The sequence below is a fragment of the Sus scrofa genome, chromosome 13 (genome assembly GCF_054392235.1).
Source record: "Sus scrofa isolate SSC_HxYL_T2T_F1_AM1 chromosome 13, Sscrofa_HxYL_maternal_Yorkshire_Landrace_v2.0, whole genome shotgun sequence".
Taxonomy (NCBI): Eukaryota; Metazoa; Chordata; class Mammalia; order Artiodactyla; family Suidae; genus Sus; species Sus scrofa.
The window spans coordinates 62,657,242-62,679,916 of record NC_139395.1 but is presented as its reverse complement, the minus strand read 5'-3'; the positions used below and the strand labels follow the sequence as shown (position 1 = coordinate 62,679,916).

Sequence of the window (22,675 nt, the reverse complement as noted above, 5' to 3'; positions counted from 1 at the left end):
TGGTGGATCATTAGCTCAAGTCTCCAGTCCCTCTCTACTCCTTGGAGGATGGAAGATGGAGGCTGAAGTGGAAAGTTCCAAGATTTTAATTACGGTTTGGTCTTTTGAGAGATCAACCCTCATCCAGGGGATATCCAGGAGCCTCTGAAGAGTTGTCTCATTAGAACAAAAGACACTCTTATCACCCAGGAAATTCTAAGAGATTTAGGAGTTCTATGAACTGGGGTCAAAGGCCAAAATTTTAGAACAGATGCTCTTAGTGTTCTTACCACTTGGGAATTTTTAAGTGTTTTAGAATCTCCATGCCAGAATCCAGGGACCATGACCAACATATATATTTTCTATTATTTTGCACCTGCCTACTCAACATTTCCATTTGAATGTCTAATGGACATCTCAAATTGAGCATGTCCAAACACAACTCCTGGTATTCCACCCAAACCTACTCTACCTACAGTGTTTCTCCCACCTTAAAGGCAACTATAAAAGTCCAATTGTACAGGACAACTGGATGGACCCTGGAGTCATCTTTGATGGCTCTTTTCCTCTCACAAACAACATCCTTTTTCTGGCCAATATGTTGGAAACTCCTTAAGTAAGGAGTAGACTGGAATATTAGGAGAAAGTAGGGAAGTTAAATATGGGGTGGGGAATGGTGAAGTGTCTTAATGAATCAAAATCCCTAGAACAGCATCTGACATATAACAGGTTCTCAGTAAATAAATGAAGGTATCTCAGAAAAAACATACTAAAATAGGAAGATAAATGCCATAGCTATTAATTCTAGAAGCTGACTTACAATTACCATCTAAATCAGTATTAACATAAAGTAGAGAGGAGTTCCCGTTGTGGCACATCGGAAGTGAATCCAACTAGTATTCATAAGGATGCGGTTCAACCCCTGGGTTAAGGATGCAGCGTTGCCATGAGCTGGGGTGTAGGTCACAGACACAGCTTGGATCCTGAGTTGCTGTGGCTGTGGCTCAGATTCAATCCGTAGCCTGGAAACCTCTATATGCCATGTATGCAGCCCTAAAAAGCAATAAATTAAAAAGTAAATGAATAAATAAAGTAAAATAAAGTAGAGAAAAAATAATGGAACAATTGGCCACAAAATATTAAAACTAATTGTCTTTTAGTGGTTCTCTTTTATCAATTTACCTGTATTTTAAAATGTAATAAATATTCAATTCCTTTACAGTGACAAATTCCTTTAAAAACTCTAATAGAAACTCATCTCAATTTTGTCTAACCCTCACATTCACTCTAGGAAGGAGGAGAATGAGGACAAAAGGGGCAATTTTTTTTAAAGCAAATTCACTGCAATGTTTTTCATTATTAAATAGGCATTCAATATAACTTGCTCCTGGGGAAAATAATCCTTTGCTTTTCAAATTTAGTACCACTTAGATGCACAAATTTAGTGCCACTTAGATGCATTATAAATTATTTGGTTTACAGAAGGATGTAGAATTTTAAGAAAAGGAAGAGGTTCTAAAGTAAGCCAAGTTAAAAAAAATCTATAGAGAAATCTCAAAAGGAGGAAGTGTGAAAAAAAATTATTGCATACATGTAAACTGTAGAAAGAAAATCTTTTGCAGAGAACTTTAGAGGAAACAATACTTTTATTCACAATGACTACTGACAATACAGAATTTCCAAGTAAGAATTTAAAAAAAAGACATTTCAGAAGTTTTTGCTATGGTGCTATGAGTTAAGAATGTGACTGCAGCAGCTCGGATCACTGTGGAGGCACAGTTTGATCCCCAGCCCCATGCAGTGGGTTAAAGGATCCAGCGTTGCCACAGCTACAGCCATAGATCATAGCTGCAGCTTGGATTCAATTCCTGGCCTGGGAACTTCCATATGCCACAGGAGCAGCCATTAAAACAAAGACACTTCAGTTCCATCCTTTCAATCTTTAAAATCAAGGTAAAAGTAATGATGGCAAACTCTTAGTGGTCACTATGTGCCAGGCACTGTTCAAAGCACTTGATATACCCTACAAATAGGTTCAAATACATAACTAATTCTAACAGAACTATTACTTTTTCTTTCTTTCTTTTTTTTTTTTTTTTTTTTTGCTTTTTAGGGCCCCACCAGCAGCATACGTAAATTCCCAGGCTATGGGTCAAATCAGAGCTCCAGCTGCCAGCCACAGCCACAAGGGATCTGAGCCACATCTGCTACCTACACCACAGCTCACGGCAATGCCGGATCCTAAACACACTGAGTGAGGCCAGGAATGGAACCAACATCCTCATGGATACCAGACAAGTTGTGGCTAACCTAAAGCAACTTAAAAAAAAAATTGCATTTATTTTTGGATATTAACAAAAGTTAGCCAAGAGAAAGCAATATTGTAACTCATCTGCTCAATTTTTCCTTCAAGATCTTCTTTTTCCATAATCCAGTAAGAATATATTAATATTTTTAAATGGCGCTTTTTAGATAACAAGTAGAAAATTAAGATTCAAATATAAATGCAAATACTTATAAAAGAATAACTTGTAAAGAGAAGCATAATGGTGTTTTACTGAAACACAATTCTATTGATTAAAGAATGTATTATACTCTTTTCTTAAAAAATTAATTTTATCTAAGTATAGTTAATTCACAATGTTTTATTAGTTTCAATACTCTTTTAAAGACACCTAAGCTATCTACTGAACATTGAGTTTTCTTTAACATAAAAGTTTGTATAAAATAGATGACTTTAGCAACTCAAGATGAATAGAAGTACTATTAAACAGGGAAACATAAGTGTGTCAGATAGCAAACGTTTTAGAGTCCCATGGTTAAAAGAAACAGGATAACAATGAACCATCTGAAAATAATGTGAGCTGTTCAGGAATATATATAAGCCAAGGCTGATCTCCTACTTACTAGTAGGTAATGCAGTAGATCACATGTGCTGAGTTTAAAACCACAAAGGTCTAACTGTGAATCACACGAGGAGCCCCTCATTGAAACAGTTTTTCATATTAATAAAACTTCAGAGGAAAAAGGGTTGAAGTCTAACTATAAAGAAAAACCTTTGCTATGAAGTAAGTCATTCTTTGAATTTTCATCTTAATAGAACTTTTATTCTCTTTCCATACCATTATGGAAAGAATGCAACATCATCACAATGCTAAGAAAGAGTACATAATCAAAAGAATCTGTGAAAACTTTTCTTCCTAATTAAAATGTAATGATAAGAGACAAGGAACGGTCAAATACTATAAGAGAATATAGTAAATATTCTTATAGAATATTTACTGTTTCAAATTCCTAATAAAGCACAGTACATTTATTAATATAAACCCAAGGCATATTATCTTTGTTATGTGTTTTTTTAATTCAACACAACAAAAGATTTTTTAACAAAAGATTTTATTATATGTTAATCCCTTTACTTTCTTGATAACTAAACCATTACTTGCCTTTCCATCATTAAATTAAGTGAAAAATAAATGAATGGAAAGGACATTCATGACAGAATTAAAAAAAAACTTAGAGAACTTTAAAAATATATAAGTCTTTTACAGAAAAAAAATATTAAGTAAAACCGAATATGAAAGTTCAAAAAGTCTTAATTTAATTCAATCTCTATGATCACTAGGAACATTTACTGAAGGCTCATTAAGCCTCTATTGCTACGCAAAACCCTGGGGATACAAGGATGATTAAAACAAGATGTCCGGCCTCAAGAAGCCTCCACTCTAACAGTAATTTTTCTTCTAAATAAAAGAAATATTACTCTATTGAATTTCAAGTTGCTGGTTCCACTTCCCATGACTATCCCAGAGCCTGGTCCATTGTGGGTACTTCATACATGATGGCAGAAGCAACGGAGGTGAATGCAGCAAAGCTTGAAAGGTCAAAAGCATACAGGTAGAGGTTGACTGACACTTAAAAGCTGACCCTTCTCAAATTCCAAAGCTGACAAAACAATAAGATGGGTGTTGATTTTGTGCCCTCCCTCATCCCAACACCACACAGCTGCTGAAACAACTCCTTCTAAGAAGTTTCTTCTCCAAGTGCCAGTTCTGTGGTGCCCTTTGATAGGAAGTCAGATGATTCTGGACCACAGGAAAAAATACCAGCCTATTTCAGCTACTGGTTTAATAACAAAGATGAGAAGTGGATGTGCTTCCATATTGTTCAGCTGTACTTATCTATACACTAGGAAAACAAGAAAGGTGAGCCAATGACACTGAAGATTTATCTAGTAAATTTTGGTCCAAAAAAAAGGGAAAGAATTCACAAATAAGTAACTTTACAAAAAAGTTCATAGAAACAAGGAAAGGAGAATGGGGGGGGCAAGGGGCTATATACATTGCTGGTGTGTGTGTATATATGTTATATGTGTGTGTGTGTAAATTGATACTATTATTCTTAAATGATTACATATTTGGTATATATATATATACATATAATTATATATGTAAGTACATATGTGTATAAGTACACCTGTATACATGTATACAAAACTCTTTAAGACACATTGTAGACAGGATTAAACATGCATCTTCTACTTTTGCTGTGCTGAATCTGGAGAACTACCCCAAAATTTGCTTGTTTTATTTTCTAAAATAAGGAAAATATTCAGTGGAACCTTTTTGTAATTGATTTCTTCAGTGTAAAGAACTGTTTTTTTTAAAAAAAAAAAAAAATCCTTGATTGTTTAAGAAACACACAGCTACAACATGCCAATCTAAAAATTCATTGCCAAATAATAGAGAAATAAGCTCAAGGGTCCACCTAACACAGGCAGGAACTTTAATTGCTAAGTGGATGACATAGTAAAGGTAAGTCAAAGAGCAGTAAGAAGCTCCAGTCCTAGATCTCATGCTACCTGGACCAGCTCCAGCCATCACCCTCTGTGTGTATGTGTTTAATAGGGGGTGTGAGAAAGGCAGTGAGGTTTATGAGTGGTGACCTCTGTTTCTATGTTCTGACCAAGCCAATCTGACTATGTTTGTTGTCTGTTTGTTTTATTTTAAATACTAGCCGGGCCAACAAAGGTCCAGTAGGCAAGGGGTCTGGGCTACAGGTCTCCTTCCCAACAAACTCTTTATCAGGTGACATTTACAATGAAAAAGGCAATTTCAATGGAATATGCAAACAGATATTTATTAGCAATCAGTGATTTAAAAAAAAAAAGTTTGAAAAATCTAATTTGTAAGCTTAGTAAGGTTTCCATTGTTGTTTTATGCAGTCAGTAAGGCCAAGGTAAAAGCAACAATGTCCAAAGTTTACCTTCAAGCAAGAGAATCCTCCTTTAAGTGGTGAGCTAGAGACCCAGCAAAGGTCCTTTAACTAATAAATCCTCCAACACAGGTTTACATAGTGAGATCTGAAGTCCTTGCCATAGCTACTTCTGTAATGTGGATGCCTGATCAGGGTCCTTCAAATGCAAACTATTATTGTCAGATATTTCATGAATTAACCCTCTTAGGGTGTGCTTAGAGATAATTCCCTATAGGTACATGTATGCCTATATTATGCTATATTTAGAAGTCTTTTTCAATAAGGTACAGAAAATACAACACTGAAGTAATGGTCTCTACTAAATAACCTCAACAGGACTAAAGAAATACCAATATCTCAAGGTAATATATTCCCAATTAATTGATTTCAGTTTTCAAATCAGGCTCTCCTCCACAAATCCTTGTAACTCCAGCTACCATCATTTAGCACCCCATCCCTCATGATCTGGAACAGTGTCCAGAGTAATATGAAAACTAGAAACTGGACAAGAAGCACAGTAAACACAGGTGTATACCAGGAAAGTTACCAGAAATCTGAAGACATTTATACTTTTAAAATCCAAGTATCTGAAACCAATTTAATGTCCTCTTAAAAAAACGCAACCATCAAGAAAAAAAGAATGACACAGCATTTATCGGACAAACATTTATACACCTCCTACAAGATTCCATCCCCATGGTGGAAGTGAAGATGAGTGAGTAGGGGCCCAAGTGTAAGAGGAGACCTCAGGCAGGACTGCTCCACGGTACCAGCTGATGGAAGATGCAGACCAGGCTTTGAAAAATTGGTAATGTTTTGGATGGTGAAGGTGGGAGTGGACTGGGATCTTCTGGAAGGAGGGACAAATTAGAGAAGCAGAGGTAAGGAAAAGCCATCAGGGAGCAGTAACTCGTGTAGTGCAGCTGGCAGTTCAGGGATGAGAACTAGTTGGGCATAACAGATGGGGATAACATTGGCTGGGGCCCAACACCAGGGCACCATGAAGAATAGTCTGAGGAGTTCTGATGTCAACAGAGAGGCTCTGGGGAGAATTCAGTGTGAGCTGGAGAGGGACTTGGGGACAGTGGTGCTTGAGGAAAAGACCAGTTAGGAGGACACCGCAGTAGTGTGGAAGTGAAGTGGAAGGGAGACTGAACTAGACCAGAAAGAAGAAGTAGAGACAGCAGTGGGTATGAAAGGCCTTAGGGAAGAATGGTGGATGGGGCTTTGGGAAATGAACGTTAGTACTGATGGAGAAGTTAAACATAAGATCATCGGTGAAAGGAGGGACTGAGAGTTTGATGCCTGGGCTACAGTCTGCCTTTCCCATTAGCAGGATCTGTGACCTGTGCAGACTATTTCCTTACCTATAGAGCAAGGGTAATAGACATCAGGATCTCACAAAGATCTCACAACCTTCTAGAATCTTTTATTAAATTTATTATAGTTGATTTACAATGTTCTGTCAATTTCTGCTGTTCAGCAAAATGACCCAGTTACACATACATATACAGGATTTTTCTCATATTATCTTCCATCATGTTCCATCACAAGTGACTGGATATAGTTCCCTGTGCTATACAGCAGGACCTCATTGCTTATCCACTCCAGATGCAATATTTTGCATCTACTAATCCCAAATTCCCAGTCCATCCCACTCCCTCCCCTTCCCCCTTGGTAACCACAAGTCTGTTCTCTACGGCTGTGCATCTGTTTCTATTTTGTAGACAGGTTCATTTGTGCCATACTTTAGATTCCAAATATAAGTAATATCATACGGCATTTGTCTTTATCTTTCAGAATTACTTGACTTAGCATGAAAATCTCTAGTTCCATCCATGTTGCTGCAAATGACATTATTTTGTTTTTTTATGGCTAAGTAGTATTCCATTGTGTATATGCACCACACCTTCTTAATCCATTCCTCTGTTGATCACATTTAAGTTGTTTCCATGTCTTGGCTATTGTGAATAGTGCTGCAGTGAACATAGGGGTGCATGTGTCTTTTGAATGAAAGTTTTGTCCAGATACACGCCCAGAAGTAGGACTGCTGGATCATATGGTAGTTCTATATTTAGTCTTTTGAGGTATCTCCATACTGTTTTCTATAGTAGCTGTACCAATTTATATTTCCACAAACAATGTAGAAGGGTTTCCTTTTCTCCACACTATCTTCAGCATTTGTCATTTGTAGACATTAATAATAGCTTCCGACCGGTGTGAGATGATACCCTTCGTAGAATTCTAAAGTTCCCAGGTTTTAAGTTTTATTGGCTGAGAGAACTCTGGTATAAGACAGGGAAGTGAAGAGGTGAGCTACTGAAATACAGGACATTCTAGGTATCTGTGGAACCACAGATGCTTCAAAAAACATAATTTAGTTTCACTGTTTTTTGAACTGCAACAGGGTTAGTGCAAAGAGCAAAAACTACAGACCGGAGAGACTCTTTTTAAAATCCATATCTGCCAAATCGACTTGTAAATTTATTCAATATCCCTAAACCTCAATATTTAACCCATAAAAGAGGGGCACTGCCTGAGAGGATTAGAGACATAAAGAGCTAGGCAGCAAGTTAGGCTGGTAGCTTCCCTACTGACAGCTCTACAGATGACTTTATTTTAAGACTTTTATCTTTCCACTTTCCCTTGCTGTTGCTGTCATGCAAGATATCTTACTTTAAAAAAAAAAAAAGAGGAGAAATTATTTTATTACCATAATCTGTGGTGTCTGCAAATTTCTGCAATATCAGACATTCCGCTGACAATTACAGGACTCACAAGGCTGCTGGCCAATCCAAATAAATGTTTTCTTAAAAAAATCCATCAGAAATGTCTCTGTCTTGCCCAGACAGCAATTCTAGCTCCTGATCCATATGTTCAACTACTCATTCTACTTGACTATCTCACAGGCAACTCACTCGAACTCAGTTTGTCCCACAATCCACCTCAAAGTCTAACACCCCAAATTCTGAAGCCCATCCTTCCCCTGGGGTCCCCATCTCCATCAGCAGAGACACTATACAACCAGGTGATTGTGCCAGAGACCTGTGGGTTGTTCCTGGTACCTCCTTTGTCTGCACAAGCTAGTAGCTAATCCTAACCCGTCAATTTGCTCTCCTGGATACCTCTTTAATGTATCTACTTCTCCCCACAGCATCCCTAATCCAAGCTAACAGTCTGATTCATCTGTGTCCAAACTTCTCATTCCCCCATCATGGTTCATTTCTGAGAGGAACCAGAGGCAGCATTAAAACATCAGACCAACAAACAAAACAGCAGTAGTCACTTTCTACATAAAACTTCCAATGATCTATTATTTTTAGGATAAAGTAAAACACCATTCCATGGTCTTTAAGGCTCAGCACGAAATGGCTCATTTCAAGCCACCTGACCCCCAACTCCATGCTCTAAAATCTAAACTACACTCTCCTTAACCCCTGAGCCTTCATACAGGCTTCTCTCTGCCTAGACTGTTCAGTCTTCAATGAACCTCTTTTTACCTAATTACTATTTACTCCTTGGAACTCAGACTCAACAGCAATTGCTCCAGGAAAATGCCAGATTGGACCAGGTGTCCCACCTCAGACACTTTCATAGTACATGCGCTTCTCCTTTGAAACACTCATTATGTTCAAATTAGTGTTTGGTTCACCTACTTGATTATGAGCAAAGAGCAGGGCCCATATCTGCTGCTAATGAACATCACTATGGGCAAAGTGCCCTGTATAATAAAAGACTGAGTGTACATTTACAAGTGAATCAACAAACTAACCATCCATCCACCAATCTATCTGTAATATCTTGTGTAGCTGGACTTGACTCTTTCCAAGAGCCACACCTGCAACATATGGAAGTTCCCAGGCTAGGGGTCAAATCAGAGCTACAGCTGCCAGCCTACACCACAGCCACAGCCACACCAGATCCGAGCCACATCTGTGACCTATACCACAGCTCGTGGCAATGCCAGATCCTTAACACACTGAGCAAATTCAGGGATCAAACCCACATCCTCATGGATACTAGTTGGGTTTGTTACCACTGAGCATCCTCCAGGGAACTCCCAGACTTGACTCTTGATATACAAACAGGATAGGGCTCACCATCTCATCTTTCCTTAGAATTTTTTTCTTTTATTGTAGTTATTTTTTCTTTCTTGTCAAATACATGCATTCAGTCTCCCACAAACTAGGACTTCATGAGTGTCCTGATGGAAATGTTTGCATTGGAATTAGGAAACATCAAAGGAAACTAAGATAAGGCAGGTGGTTAAAACAACCCTCCAGCATAAAGAAAGAGAAATCCAAGTGACAGGGGACGTAGAGGTGGAAAGCCAATTAGTAAGCTGAATCGTGGTACATAGTAAAAGAAGAAAGAAAACACAAGGACAGCTCGAAATTTCCATCAATTTCTCTTAGCTTGCCCTTTGAGTTTATGAGACCTGGTTTTATACAACCAACCTCACAGAGTAACGCATGCACACTAAAGTATGGGAATCAGTGACCTAAGTCCTAGGAAAGAATAAAGCCATGTGCAGGTCTGTGAGTATTCAAACCATTCTGCCTTTAAGACGCTATCACATTCCTAGGTGGAAGGAAGATTGAACAGTACTCTCCAGTGACTGGCTTGCCTGTGGAGTTTATCTCATTGTTTATTTTATGATTTGTTTTATTATTAAACCTCTCCAACCTTAATATATGCTCATAGATAGATGATGTGTTATGATTCAACAAGCATCTGCCTGTGGAATGTATTAACATAGGGCCCAGAACATAGTAGGTACTGGACTTTAAATCCATGGTTTGCTAGATCAAAGCCATGTATGTGTTTTTCTTTGGAAAACTGTAGCAAAGAGTGCAGTCAACTGCTTCCTCTCTTTTCCTGGTTGGCTTTTCTTACCACATTCCCACTGAAGACCACGACCCTCAGGCCTGTGGAACTGTCACAGTGGAGTCCCATTTTACAAGGGGTTAGGCTCTACAGGTCTGTGGTTAAGTTAAAAAAAATACATAATCTTCCTCTATGTAGGGGGAACTTCTTGCGAGAAACCAAGGCAAGTAAAAACAGCAGAGAACAGGAGAAGTCTGGATTTGTGGTCAGGAATCAGAGTACACCCAGCATCCAAGTTGCAGGTCAGGTGGACATGGGGGCTCTTCCTCGCTCTTCTTGCCACCTCACCTGACAAGTGGTCAATGGTGGTGTGTCCAAGAGCGAGAAAGGAGAAAATGAGAAATTCTTGTTTGTCTTTGTGTCTTCATGAATGTCCTTATGTCCTTTATATTTAGAGGTTAGAAACATAAAAGCCACTGAGCAAAATGAGGGACTGGAGACTGATCCCTCCAGCAGGACTAAACTATTTGGAGAACCTAAGCCAGTGTGAAAACCCCCATGTCAGTAACTAAGAGAGACAGTGGCCCTCTTCTTTGGAGAATCCTATGCTCTTTATGGAATTTGATTTAAAGGACATTCTAAGTACTTCAACTGTTCCATAAATGATAACACCCTAACCTCTTTCCCTGTAGCAATGACATTTGCTAAACAATTCTCTCCAATCACACCGTTTCATTCATCAAGCCAAGTACAAGTGATGTGAGCACAAGAAGAGCTCTAGATCCAAACAGGCTTGAGTGTCTCAAATACATTAAAGAAGTGACTTCCAGATTTCTATGTAAAAAAAGACCTTAGAAACAATAGACCACTATCCTCCCGTATCCTTAAAGAAAGAGTAAAACTTTTTGTTTGTTTTCATTTAAACATAATGAACAAAATAAGATACACAAAAAGTCACTCTATGACAGGACACTTAAAATCACAACAAAATTTTACAACCTCTAAACTACCCAGAGAATTTACGGAGTTCCCGTCATGGCTCAGCAGTTATCGAACCCGACTAGCATCCATGAGGAAGGAGGCAGGTTCGATCCCTGGCCTCGCTCAGTGGGTCAAGGATCCAGCATTGCCATGAGCTGTGGTGTAGTCACAGACAAGGCTCGGATCCTGTATTACTGTGGCTGTGGCATAGGCCAGTGGCTTAAGTTCTGACTGGACCCCTAGCCTGGGAACCTCTATATGCCATGGGTGTCTCCCTAAAAAGACAAAGAGACAAAAGAGAATTTATATAAGCTGAAATGAAGTTCTTAAAGGAATGTATTGCCCTTGGAAAACAATAACTGCTTTTCCTAAATAGCAGTATTTTAAGAATACTGTGATATGCCAGGGGTACTAGGACTTGACCTTCTGTCATATTCCATAGAGCTATGTTCTGTCACTCAATTATACAAAGTAGTATTTCTAAAAGTGAATACTCTAATTTGAAGATGAACCAAAACAGAACTTTTGCTAAAAATATGTAAAACAAAAAGGATCTCAACAATAAAAGAATCAATGAGTATATGCTTTTTTGAGGGGGAGGCACAAATTTGTTCAACCACTTTGGGCGAGAGTTTGGCAGTATCTATTAAGTTAAATATAATTGGCCCTCTGTATCTGTAGATTCAATTGACCAAGCAACATTATTTTGGGGGAAAAATTCTAGGAAGTTCCAAAAACCAATTTTGAATTTGTTGGCAACTATTTACATAACATTTACATTGTATTTACAACTATTTACACAGCTTTTACATTGTATTAGGTATTATAAATAATCTAGAGATGATCTAAAGTATATGGGAGACACACCTGAAACTTAAATAATATCATACATGAACTATACCTTAATAAAATAAAGTATAGGGGACGTGGTGCCTAGGTTATATACAAATACTCCACCACTTTATATGTCTCTCAAGCACCAAAGACTTTGGTGTCCACAGGGGGGTCCTGGAACCAAACCCCCACAGATATCAAGGGACCACTGTATCCATCCTGCCCTATGACACAGCATTTCTACCCCCATGGAATATATTCAAGAATGAGTACCTAAGCTCAAAAACATCATGTACAAGAGTATTCATAAAAGCGCAAAACTACCAAAAACCTAACCATTTAGCAATAGGAGAACTGATATATAAACTGTACCATAATCATATAATGGAATCTATAAAAGAAAACAATAAAAAAAGGAACTACTATACATCTAACATGGCTGAATCTCAGACTGAAAGAAGGCAAACACAAAAAGAACAAATAGTGTGTGATTCTATTATTTGAAGGCCAGAATAAATTAAAACATCTATGATGATGAAAGTCAGAACAGTAGTTTAACTCCTGGGGTCAGAGGTGTGAACATGAAATGGGAAGGGGCCCAAGAGAGCCTCTGGGTGATGAAAAAATTCTGTAGGGATATGTTCCTAAGTGCAACACACCAAGCTGTACACTTAAGATCTGGGCAGTTTGAAATGTACAAGTTATACCTCGAGGAAGAGAAATTAATATAGGCCTTTTCATAAAAGCAAAGAAAAAAGTAACAATGGAGGGGAAAATGATACATCTGTCTACATAAAAATGTAAAACTTCCATATGGAACATAAAAATCTTATAGAAAAGTAAAGAGCAACTGACACAACTAAGCATATATTTACAAGGCCTATGACAAAAGACTGATATCCTAAATATGTACCTTCAGGGACATACATCTCAAAAAAAAAAAAAATCTCAAAAGAAAAAAAAATAATAAAGGCTGTTACCAAGTAATTCTCCAAGAAAACACTAAGAAGCTGATGTGAACCCTGTACACCAATCTCAAGCAGAGTAAGTGTACCAAGTTAATATGAACTGTAACAAGGCCCCAAATCAGAGTCAGCCAGAAATCAGTCATTTTCCTAGCAACAAGTTCATGAAATGCAGTACTTCGGTTTTATTTTCTGGCCCCCTCCTAGTGGGAGATGGCATTTTCCTAGCATAATCACAAAGTCTGTGGTAGGGTTTCTATCTTCCTCCACCAGCAGGAGGCAATCTTTGCCTAGTCCTGGGGCGGGGGAGGAGGGAGGTCCCTGCCCTGCCCCCAGCAGGTGACTTCCACTCTATCTCAGTCAAGGCTCTCAGATGTTGGGTGAGTTTTGTGCCAGTAACATCTGATCAACACCTAGTACTCAGGAAGGGCCCAGAGCACAGAAGGGCTTTTCCAGGACACTCCTGCTCTACCCTTGAACTCTGTCAGGAGGGGACTCTCTCAGGTCTCCTGGCCTGCCCCCAAACCCTTGTTACAAGTTCCTGATGGAGTAATGTGGAAAGAGCTAACGAATGGGTGCGGATTCTCCTGGTATCTGAGACTTCCAGGAATCCTTAACACTCATGATAGATGACACTGAGCCTTTAACACTGTGTTAAGATTTCAGTGACTTCCTTCTTACCCATGCTTATGGCTGTCACCTCATCTATCTACCAAAGGTAAAACAGTCTGTGTGTGTCCATCTAGTCTCTTCTTGTGACCCTGAATAATTCAGTTTGCCTGGCTGCCTTAGAATCTCAGCTATAATGGGCTCAAGGAAAAGAACTATGATTTTACATATTACCTGGCTTTTTTCTCCTTGTCGCTTTATATATCCTAAGTGAAAGGGCACTTGAGAAAGTAATGTGAAATGAATGAATATGAAAATACAACACATCAGAGTTTGGCAGATACAGCTAGTTTGGTGCTGAGTGGAAATTTTATAAATGTAAAGGCTTACTTACACGGTTGGGGAGATCTACACATCAATGACCTAAGCTTCTAATTTAAGAAGCTGGAAAGAAAACAGGAAAGTAAATCCAAGATAGTAAGGAAAAGGGAATGATAAAGATAAAAGATGAAACAGAAAATAGACCAAAAATACATAAAATCAATTATTAAAAAACTTTTTTTGAATAGATCAATAAATTCACAAACCTCTAGCTATACTAAGAAGACGAAGATGACCAAAAGGAAAAGAGATAAGACACAAATTACCAAATACTGGGAATGAAAGAGGGATCCTCATATTAAAAGGATAGGAGTTCCCCCCATGATTCAGTGGTTAACGAACCCGACTAACATTCATATTTGATCCCTGGCCTCACTCAGTGGGTTAAGGATCCAGCGTTGCTGTGGCTATGGTGTAGGCCAACAGTTACAGCTCCAATGTGACCCCTAGCCAGGCAACCTCCATATGCCACAGGTGCGGCCCTAAAAAGACAAAAGACAAAAAAAAAAAAAAAAAAAAAAAGGTTATGAGGGGAGTCCCTGTTGTGGCTCAGCAGGTTGTGAACCCAACCAGCAATCATGAGGATGTGGGTTCAATCCCTGGCATCGCTCAGGATCCGGTGCTGCCGTGAGCTGTGGTATAGGTTGCAGATGCAACTTGGATCCTGAGTTGCAGTGGCTATGGCGTAGGCCGGCAGCTGTAGCTCCAATTTGACCCCTTCCTGGAAACTTCTATATGGCACAGGTGTGGCCCTAAAAAGAAAAAAGAAAAAAAAAAAAAAAAAACGGACACAAAATAAACAGAATAGTTTGATAGATAGCCCTATACCTGTTCAACATAATGAATATCAAAATTCCTCTCACAAAGAAAACCTATGCCCAGGTGATTTCATTTCTGAACTCTACCAATTAATAAGAATTACTACCAATCTTACACAAGCTCTTTGAGAAAATAAGAGAATATTTCCTAACTTGTATTATGAGGCCTCCATTAGCCTCATACCATAACCAAATAAAGATATTCCAAGAAAAATCTACAGATCAATATTTGTTATAACATAGATATAAAAATTCTTAACAAAATAGAAGTAGGTTGAATGCTGAAATATATAAAAAATGATAATACATCATGACCAAGTAAGATTTATCCCAGTAGTACAAGGCTCTTTCATCATTCTAAGATCAATAAAATTTGATTTTAACAGAATAAAGAAGAAAAGCCATATGATAATTTCATTAGATTCAGGAAAAGCATTTGAAAAAATTTAACACCCATTATAAACAAACCAGGAATAGGAGGAAACTTTTCTAATCTCATCAAGAACATCTATAAGAAGCGTACAGCTGACATGATAGTTAATGGCAAGAAACTGCATGCTTTCCCCTTAAGACTGGGAAAATGGCAAGGATGTCCACTCTTGCACATTTATTTAACATTTTATTAGAAGGTCTAGCCAGTATAGCACATCAATAAAAAGAAAAAAAGAAAAAGAATGTATATTGGAACAGAAAAGTAAAAAAGTAAGAAGACTGACCATAGCAGGTGTTGGCAAGGATGTGGAGCAACTAGAACTCAATAACACATAGCTGGTCTAAGTGTATTATAATGCAATTACTTTAGAAAAGAGTTTGGTAGTTTCTTAAACAGTTAAATACATACCACATGGCCCATGTGTTCCACTTTTAGGTGTTTGTGCAAAAGAAGTTAAAACAAACATTCACACAAACACCTGCATAAGAATACTCCTAGTTGCTTACAGTAGCCAAAAATCTGACAACACACATGGCTACCCGTAGGAGAACAGAGGGACAAACTGTGGTCTATTTATTCAGTTGACTACAACTCAGCAATCAAAAGGAACAACCTACGGATACGTGTAACAGCATGGACGGACTCTAAATATTAAGATGACTAAAAGAACCCAGACTCTAAAGAGTACATACTATATGATTTCATTTATTATAAATTCCTTAAAACACACAAACTAAATCTAAAGTGCTATGTAGCAGATTAGTATTTGGCTGAAGATATGACTGTGAAGAGCATTTCTGGAGATGATGAGAATGTTCTGTACTGGGCATTGGCAAACTATGGCCTGCAAGCTGGCTGCCTGTTTTGGTGAATCAGGTTTTACTGCAACAAAGCCATGCCCATTTATTTATGTGTGAACTATGGAAGTTTTTATACTATAAGGGCAGAATTGAGTAGCTGCAAATAAGATTTTATGGCCCACAAAGCCTAAAACATTTACTATGTGGCCCTTTACTTAAAAAGTTTCTGACACCTGTTCTTTATCTTGCTTGAAATGATGGGGCTATAAGGTTGTATGAATATGTCAAAACCTACTGAAATGTATGTTTAAAATGGACCTCTTGTAAGCAAACTGTACCTCAATAAAACTGACCTAAAAGGAACAAGAACTTTGAAGAAAATAAATCACGAAGGAAAAAGAAAATACGAGTCCAATGAGTTAAAAAAAAAAAAAAGAAAGAAAGAAAGAAAGAAAGGTAAGATACAAAATAAAAAAAAAGGGAACAAAACTGGGTTAATAAATGAACTTTAACAACTGAAAACATCTTTTGGATATAATGCATTATTTCTTTACTTTAGGCTTGACTGTCCTTTTTATTGTTATAAGCTTTAAATTAAGCAAAACTTCAATCCGTTTGAGGGAAGAAACTTTACTCAGACAACTGCCTCAAGCTGTTCCACCCAAGAGAGAGAAGAAATCCTAATTCTAATGATCTGACCAGCAACAAGACCAATTTCCTACTTAAAAGCCTCATTTTCAGTAGAAAGGTAAGTTTTATAAAATGCACATAATTATGAAATTGACATTTTTACATGATATAAACCATAATAATTTATAAAACCAAGAAGGCAAAAAAGAGCTCTGGGGGGAATTTACTCTCACTTAATCATAAAACCCGACTAGAAATTTACTATGGAAAATTTGCAGAAAATTGTTCATCAACAAATATGTGATTTTCAATCACTGATGGACACCCCTAAATAACTGATGCAGATAAGGAAAATTTTCTATAATAACTGATAGATTATTTAACATTGAGTGCTGGACTATAAACTGACTTAGAAGTTAAAGTCATGGTATATATATAAAACTTCACATTCAAATTCCACATTCATTTGCCCAGGCTTATTTGTTATTAAAACCACATGTTGGCACTGAATCATTTTACGGTTCATTAGAGACAAACAGCAGAAAATTGTGGGAAACAAAAGAGAGTCCTAGAAGTCTGTTAAAGGCAAGATACTCAACTCCAATGCAACCTCAATTATGAGGATTTCTGAAGCCTCGAAGTGTCTCTGTGGTTGAAGAGATATTTGTCTTAATAAGAAAGCTCCACTGCAGCTGTAATGAGATTGAAACTATAGCAATTACTCATCAAGATTTTATTTTTAGCCCCCAAACTGGAAAACATGGATCCTATTACTTGTTTATTGAGACAAAGTGAGCCAAAGCTTTCAATGACATCTTCAACTAGTTGTGTATTTAAATTTTGCAGGGTAAAAGTGTTCTATTTTTTTTGCAAAAAAATCTAAAGCATATATCAAACTAGTGAACAATGAAATAATATTAATAAAAAGGACTCCTTTCTTGAAAGACACATTGCTATACCCTAAAGACAAAAATATCTCCAAAGTGCCTTTCAGACAACCTTGTATTTTAAAGAAAGTTCCTCCTAACAATTCTGAATTCTTCATAGCATACCATGGTTAACATAAGGTAAAAAGCAATGAAGTGGACAGGAAGTTAAGCAGCAAGAAAGTATAATAAAATGCAGGATAAATTATTAACTTTTTAAAAAATGTAATACCTCCTTTTACCATGGTTTCCATTACCCCACAAATTAAATAACAACTGGCTTCTGCACTCCTTCTCTGTAAGCACTCATGTACCCTGTGCCCACCCACTGGGCACACAATTCAAATGAACAAGCCTTTAGAGACCCTCTATAATTTGTTAAGCATTATTATGAATAAAAGAAGCAACCCCAACACTGGAGGGCTTCTCACACTGGAGGGGACTCCCAACAAATGATCAGCACTCTACAGTATGGCACTCTGGCAGCCCAGAGCAGGAGGCAGCTGGGGTTGGGGAGGTATGGCCTCCTAGAAAGGGCAGTACTGGAGTTCCCTGGTGGCCTGGAGTTGAGGATTCACATTGTCACTGCTATGGCTCAGGTTTAATCCCTGGCCCTGGCTTCCACAATCCACCAGTGCAGGAAAAAAAAAAAAAAAAAGGAAGAAGAAGAAGAAAAAAAGAAAGGGCAGTAGTACTTACTGCACTGGAGGTCACAGACTCTTACCATTCTATCCATGACAAGAAAAGTCTTCTATGTAAAGAGAATGGTATAAACTTTGGCATGCATCATAATCATCTTAATTATCTGTGTTGGAGTTCCTGTTGTGGCTCATTGGGTTAAGCACCTGACATAGTGTCTGTGAAGATAAGGGTTTGATCCCTAGCCTCACTCAGTGGGTTAAGGATCTGATGTTGCCGCAAGCTGCCACATAAATGCAGTTCAGATTCAGTGTTGCTGTGGCTGTGGCATGGGCTGCAGTTGGAGCTCTTACTCAATCCCTAGCCCGGGAACTTCCATATGCTGTGGGTGCAGAACTAAAAAAATAAATAAATAAAATGAAATAAAAGAATAGATTATCTGTGCTAAAATAAAGACTCTAGGCGTATCCTTCACACTTCTGACTTAGGGAGGGCCTGAAAATTTGCATCTAAATTTAATTCCCAAGGGATGCTGATGCCCTTGGTCCATGGATCACACTTTGAGAACTGCAGGTATAAGCCGATATATATAACCTGTTTGGAGAATCCCATTATCTTCCCAAGGTTGGATTACAGGCTGGCATTAATTTATAATAAGTTTCTTTTTTTCCCAAAAAAACTGTTTCTATTTCACTAGTTTACTTTTTTTCTTTTTTTTTTTAGATGAGTTACATACATTTTAAAGACCATGACAACTGGGATAAAAAACGGCCAATGTTAATATTGAAAAGAACTAGAGGGTCTAACAATAACTTATGTAAAATATTTTTAAAGGCAACAATTTTTTTTTAAATTGTTGAACTCAGCATTTTAAAACAAAGTTTAAAGCTTTATAAACAATTTTCTTCAATTTACTTTTAAACATTCAAGTGGTTTATACCACGACATACCTACTAGGATGGTTATAATCAAAACCGGAAACTAACAAGTATTGAGAGGAATCGGAACCCTCATATGGTTCTGGTGGTAATGTAAAACAGTGGAGCCACTGTAAGAAAGTACTGAGGTTCCCCAAAAAGCTTACCATAGAATTACTATATAACCAGGAATTCCACTCCTAGGTGTATACACAAGACTGGAAAGCAGAGTTTCCAACAGATAACTGCATACTAACGTTCACTGCACACCACTGTCTAAGTGTTCATGTCCCCTCAATGTTCACACACTGGCAGCCTAACGCCCACTGTGATGGTTTTAGATGGTGCCTCTGGGAGGTGATTAGGTCATGAGGGTGGAGTCCTGGTAAATGGGATTAGTGTGCCCTTATAAAAGAGACTCCACAGAGCTCCCTAGCTCCTTTCACCAGGTGAAGTGACACTGACAAACCTGCAGGGCAGAAGAGGGCCCTCACTTGACCACACTGGCACCCCGATCTCAGATTTCCAGCTGTCAGAACTGTAATAAATCTCTGCTGTTTGTAAGCCACCCAGTCTGTGACATTTTGTTACACAGTCCAAATGGACTAAGGCACTGTAGTATTATTTATAACAGCCAAAGAGAAGGAAGCAACACAAATGTCCATCAACAGATGACTGGATTAACAAAATGAGGTACATACTTACATGGGATATTATTTAGCCATAAAAAGGAATGAAGTTCTGATACAAACTACAATATGGCTAAACCATGAAAATGCCATACTTAAGTAAAATAAGCCAGACACAGAAGGACAAATGTTTTATAATCTACTTACATGAACGGTCAAGAAGGGGCGAACTCACAGAGACAGAAAGGAAATGAGAGGTTACTGGGGGTTGGGGCGTGGGTGAAATGGGGAGTTACTGCTTCATGGCTACAGAGTTTATGTTTGGGGTAATTGAAAAAGTTTTTGAAACAGACGGTGGTGATTGTACAACACAATGAATGTAATTAATGCTACTGAATTTTAGACTTAAAATGGTTAAAACAGCAAATTTTATTTTATATAAATGTCACTGCCAAAAGAAAGGTGAAGTAGTTTAATCTCAATTATTTGTTCCAAAATCTGACTGAAGACTGAATTGCTGATGTCAGTACTCTGACTTCAGTTTAGCTGAGCCCTGAAATGATAAAGACATGTCATATTGGTCCTGTTTTGTCTATGGTATTTATATGCTTACAAAGACAACCTACTTAACAGGAGTGTAGGCAACAGTTTTAAACAAATTTAGTCAAATCATCTGCAAAACAAAGTAACAGGAACAGGTGACTAATCAGAAACCAAAAAGGTACAAGAATGCTAGATAAGTAGAGTCTTATGTCAACGAGAAATTTTCTGATTTTATCTTCTCCCAATCTTATGAAAAATAAACTGTCTACTGAAGGCACATTGAATATAAACAGACTGGCATATCAGTCATATATCAGAATAATATCTCTGTCCATAATATTTATTTGCTGAGCCATAGTATGAATTTCCAGTTGCATTTGGTCTTGCTTGCTTCTGGCACCCCTCAATGTTCAAAATTTTTGGTACTTAAAAAGTTACTTTAGACTCAAATTATATAGAGGGTCCTACTACAGAGGAAATCTGTAATAAGATGTACATCTGATATACTTTCCTACTTCACTGATTTTACAATCTCTAACCTATTTTAAATGATGCAGACACTTGATTTCCAACCTCAAAACTGTAAGTTCCTTGAAGTTGGCTGTGACTCTGCCTTCATTCCTTGCATCCATAGCCTCTGGCATATACAGATTATATCAGTGTTAAGTGAAAGTTTACATGGGGGGGGAGAGTGGGGTGAGGGTCAAGCAAATAATGAATCTAAAAATCCTTCTATCCTTAAGACACAAACTCGGTGTCTTAGTATCAAGTTCTAACCAGGAGTTCAACTGTTTACACCACTAATTAAATTATCCCAATCATGTTACCGTTAGGGAATCATTTTTCTATTATGTGCACACCTACAGCATGCAGAAGTTCCTGGGCCAGGGATTAAACCCATACCACAGAGGTGACAATACCAGATCCTTAACCCTCAGTGCCACAAGGGAAATCCCTAGAAAACCTCTCTGAAGGAAAACAAATCCATGTGAGAAAAAAAAGTTCTCATGTGCCTTTAAATGACAGCAATACACTTGATAATATAAAAGAGCTCCATTCTCTAAATCTAGACACTGCTTCTCCAAACCTCCCCGATCCATGAGAACACCAAAAATTACATGAGAACCCCAAAAAACTCAATGAGCTTATGAACTATTATTTTGGGGGAGGGGAGGAAGATCATTTGGGAAAAGGAGTTGCTTCTAACAGCTGCATGTGTAAAATTTAGCTCCTAGAAAATTGTTGGTTGCTTAATTAAAAATCCCAGGATTTTCCAAAATCCCTTCATGATCAAAACTCTTACCAAAGTGGGTATGGGGGGAACATACCTTAACATATTCAAAGCCATTTGTAACAAACCCAAGCAAATATAATACTCAATGGAGAAAAGCTGAAAGCCTTCCCACTAAAAATCTGGAGCAAGACAAGGATGCCCACTCTCACCACTGTTATTCAACATAGTATTGGAAGTCCTAGCCACAGCAATCAGACATGCAAAAGAAATAAAAGATATCGAAACTGGAAGAGAAGAGGTAAAACTGTCACTGTATGCAGATGACACGATACTATATACAGAAAACCCTACAGACTCAACCCAAAAACTCCTCAAACTGATCAACAAATTCAGCAAAGTAGCAGAATACAAGACTAACATTCAGAAATCAGTCGTGTTTCTGTATACTAACAATGAAATATTAGAAAAGGAATACGAAAATACAATACCTTTTAAAATCACACCCCCAAAAATTAAACACCTGGGAATAAACCTAGTCCAAGGAGGTGACTTTAATGCTGAGAACCATAAAACATTAATCAAGAAATTAAAGAGGATGCAAAGAAATGGAAAGATATTCCATGCTCCTAGCTTGGAAAAATTAATAGTGTAAAAATGGCCATACTACCCAAAGCCATCTACACATTCAACGCAATCCCTATCAAACTACCCAGGACATTTTTCACAGAACTAGAACAAACAATCCAAAAAGTCACATGGAACCACAAAAGACCCAGAATTGCCAAAGCAATCCTGAGGAACAAAAACCAAGCAGGAGGCATAACTCTCCCAGACGTCAGGCAATATTTCGGAGCCACAGTCATCAAGACAGTGTGGTACTGGTACCTAAACAGACATACAGACCAATGGAACAGAATAGAGAACCCAGAAATAAACCCAGACACCTATGGTCAATTAATCTTCGACAAAGGAGCCAAGAATATAAAATGGGAAAAAGACAGTCTTTTCAGCAAGTACTGCTGGAAAACCTGGACAGCCACATGCAAATCAGTGGAACTAGAACACACCCTCACACCATGCACAAAAATAAACTCAAAATGGCTGAAAGACTTAAATGTAAGACAAGACACCACCAAACTCCTAGAAGAGAACACAGGCAAAACATTCTCTGACATCGACCTTACAAATGTTTTCTCAGGTCAGTCCCCCAAAGCATCAGAAATAAAGGCAAAAACAAAACAATGGGACCTAACCAAACTGACAAGCTTTTGCAC

General features: G+C 37.8%; 1 protein-coding gene across 11 annotated transcripts in view; it reads right to left on the bottom strand.

Annotated features, from left to right (window-relative positions):
- Positions 1-22,675, bottom strand: part of SLC25A26 (solute carrier family 25 member 26) — a 165,580-nt gene that overhangs the window by 58,037 nt on the left and 84,868 nt on the right. The window contains exon 6 of one of the 11 annotated variants that reach the window (XM_084988962.1): positions 13,845-13,895. The exons of the other annotated variants lie outside the window; for them this stretch is intronic. Within the exon in view, the coding sequence (XP_084845088.1) occupies positions 13,875-13,895 (21 nt within the window). The 3' untranslated portion in view covers positions 13,845-13,874. Of the gene's footprint in view, positions 1-13,844; positions 13,896-22,675 lie in introns of those variants that run through there. 11 annotated transcript variants of the gene reach the window in all.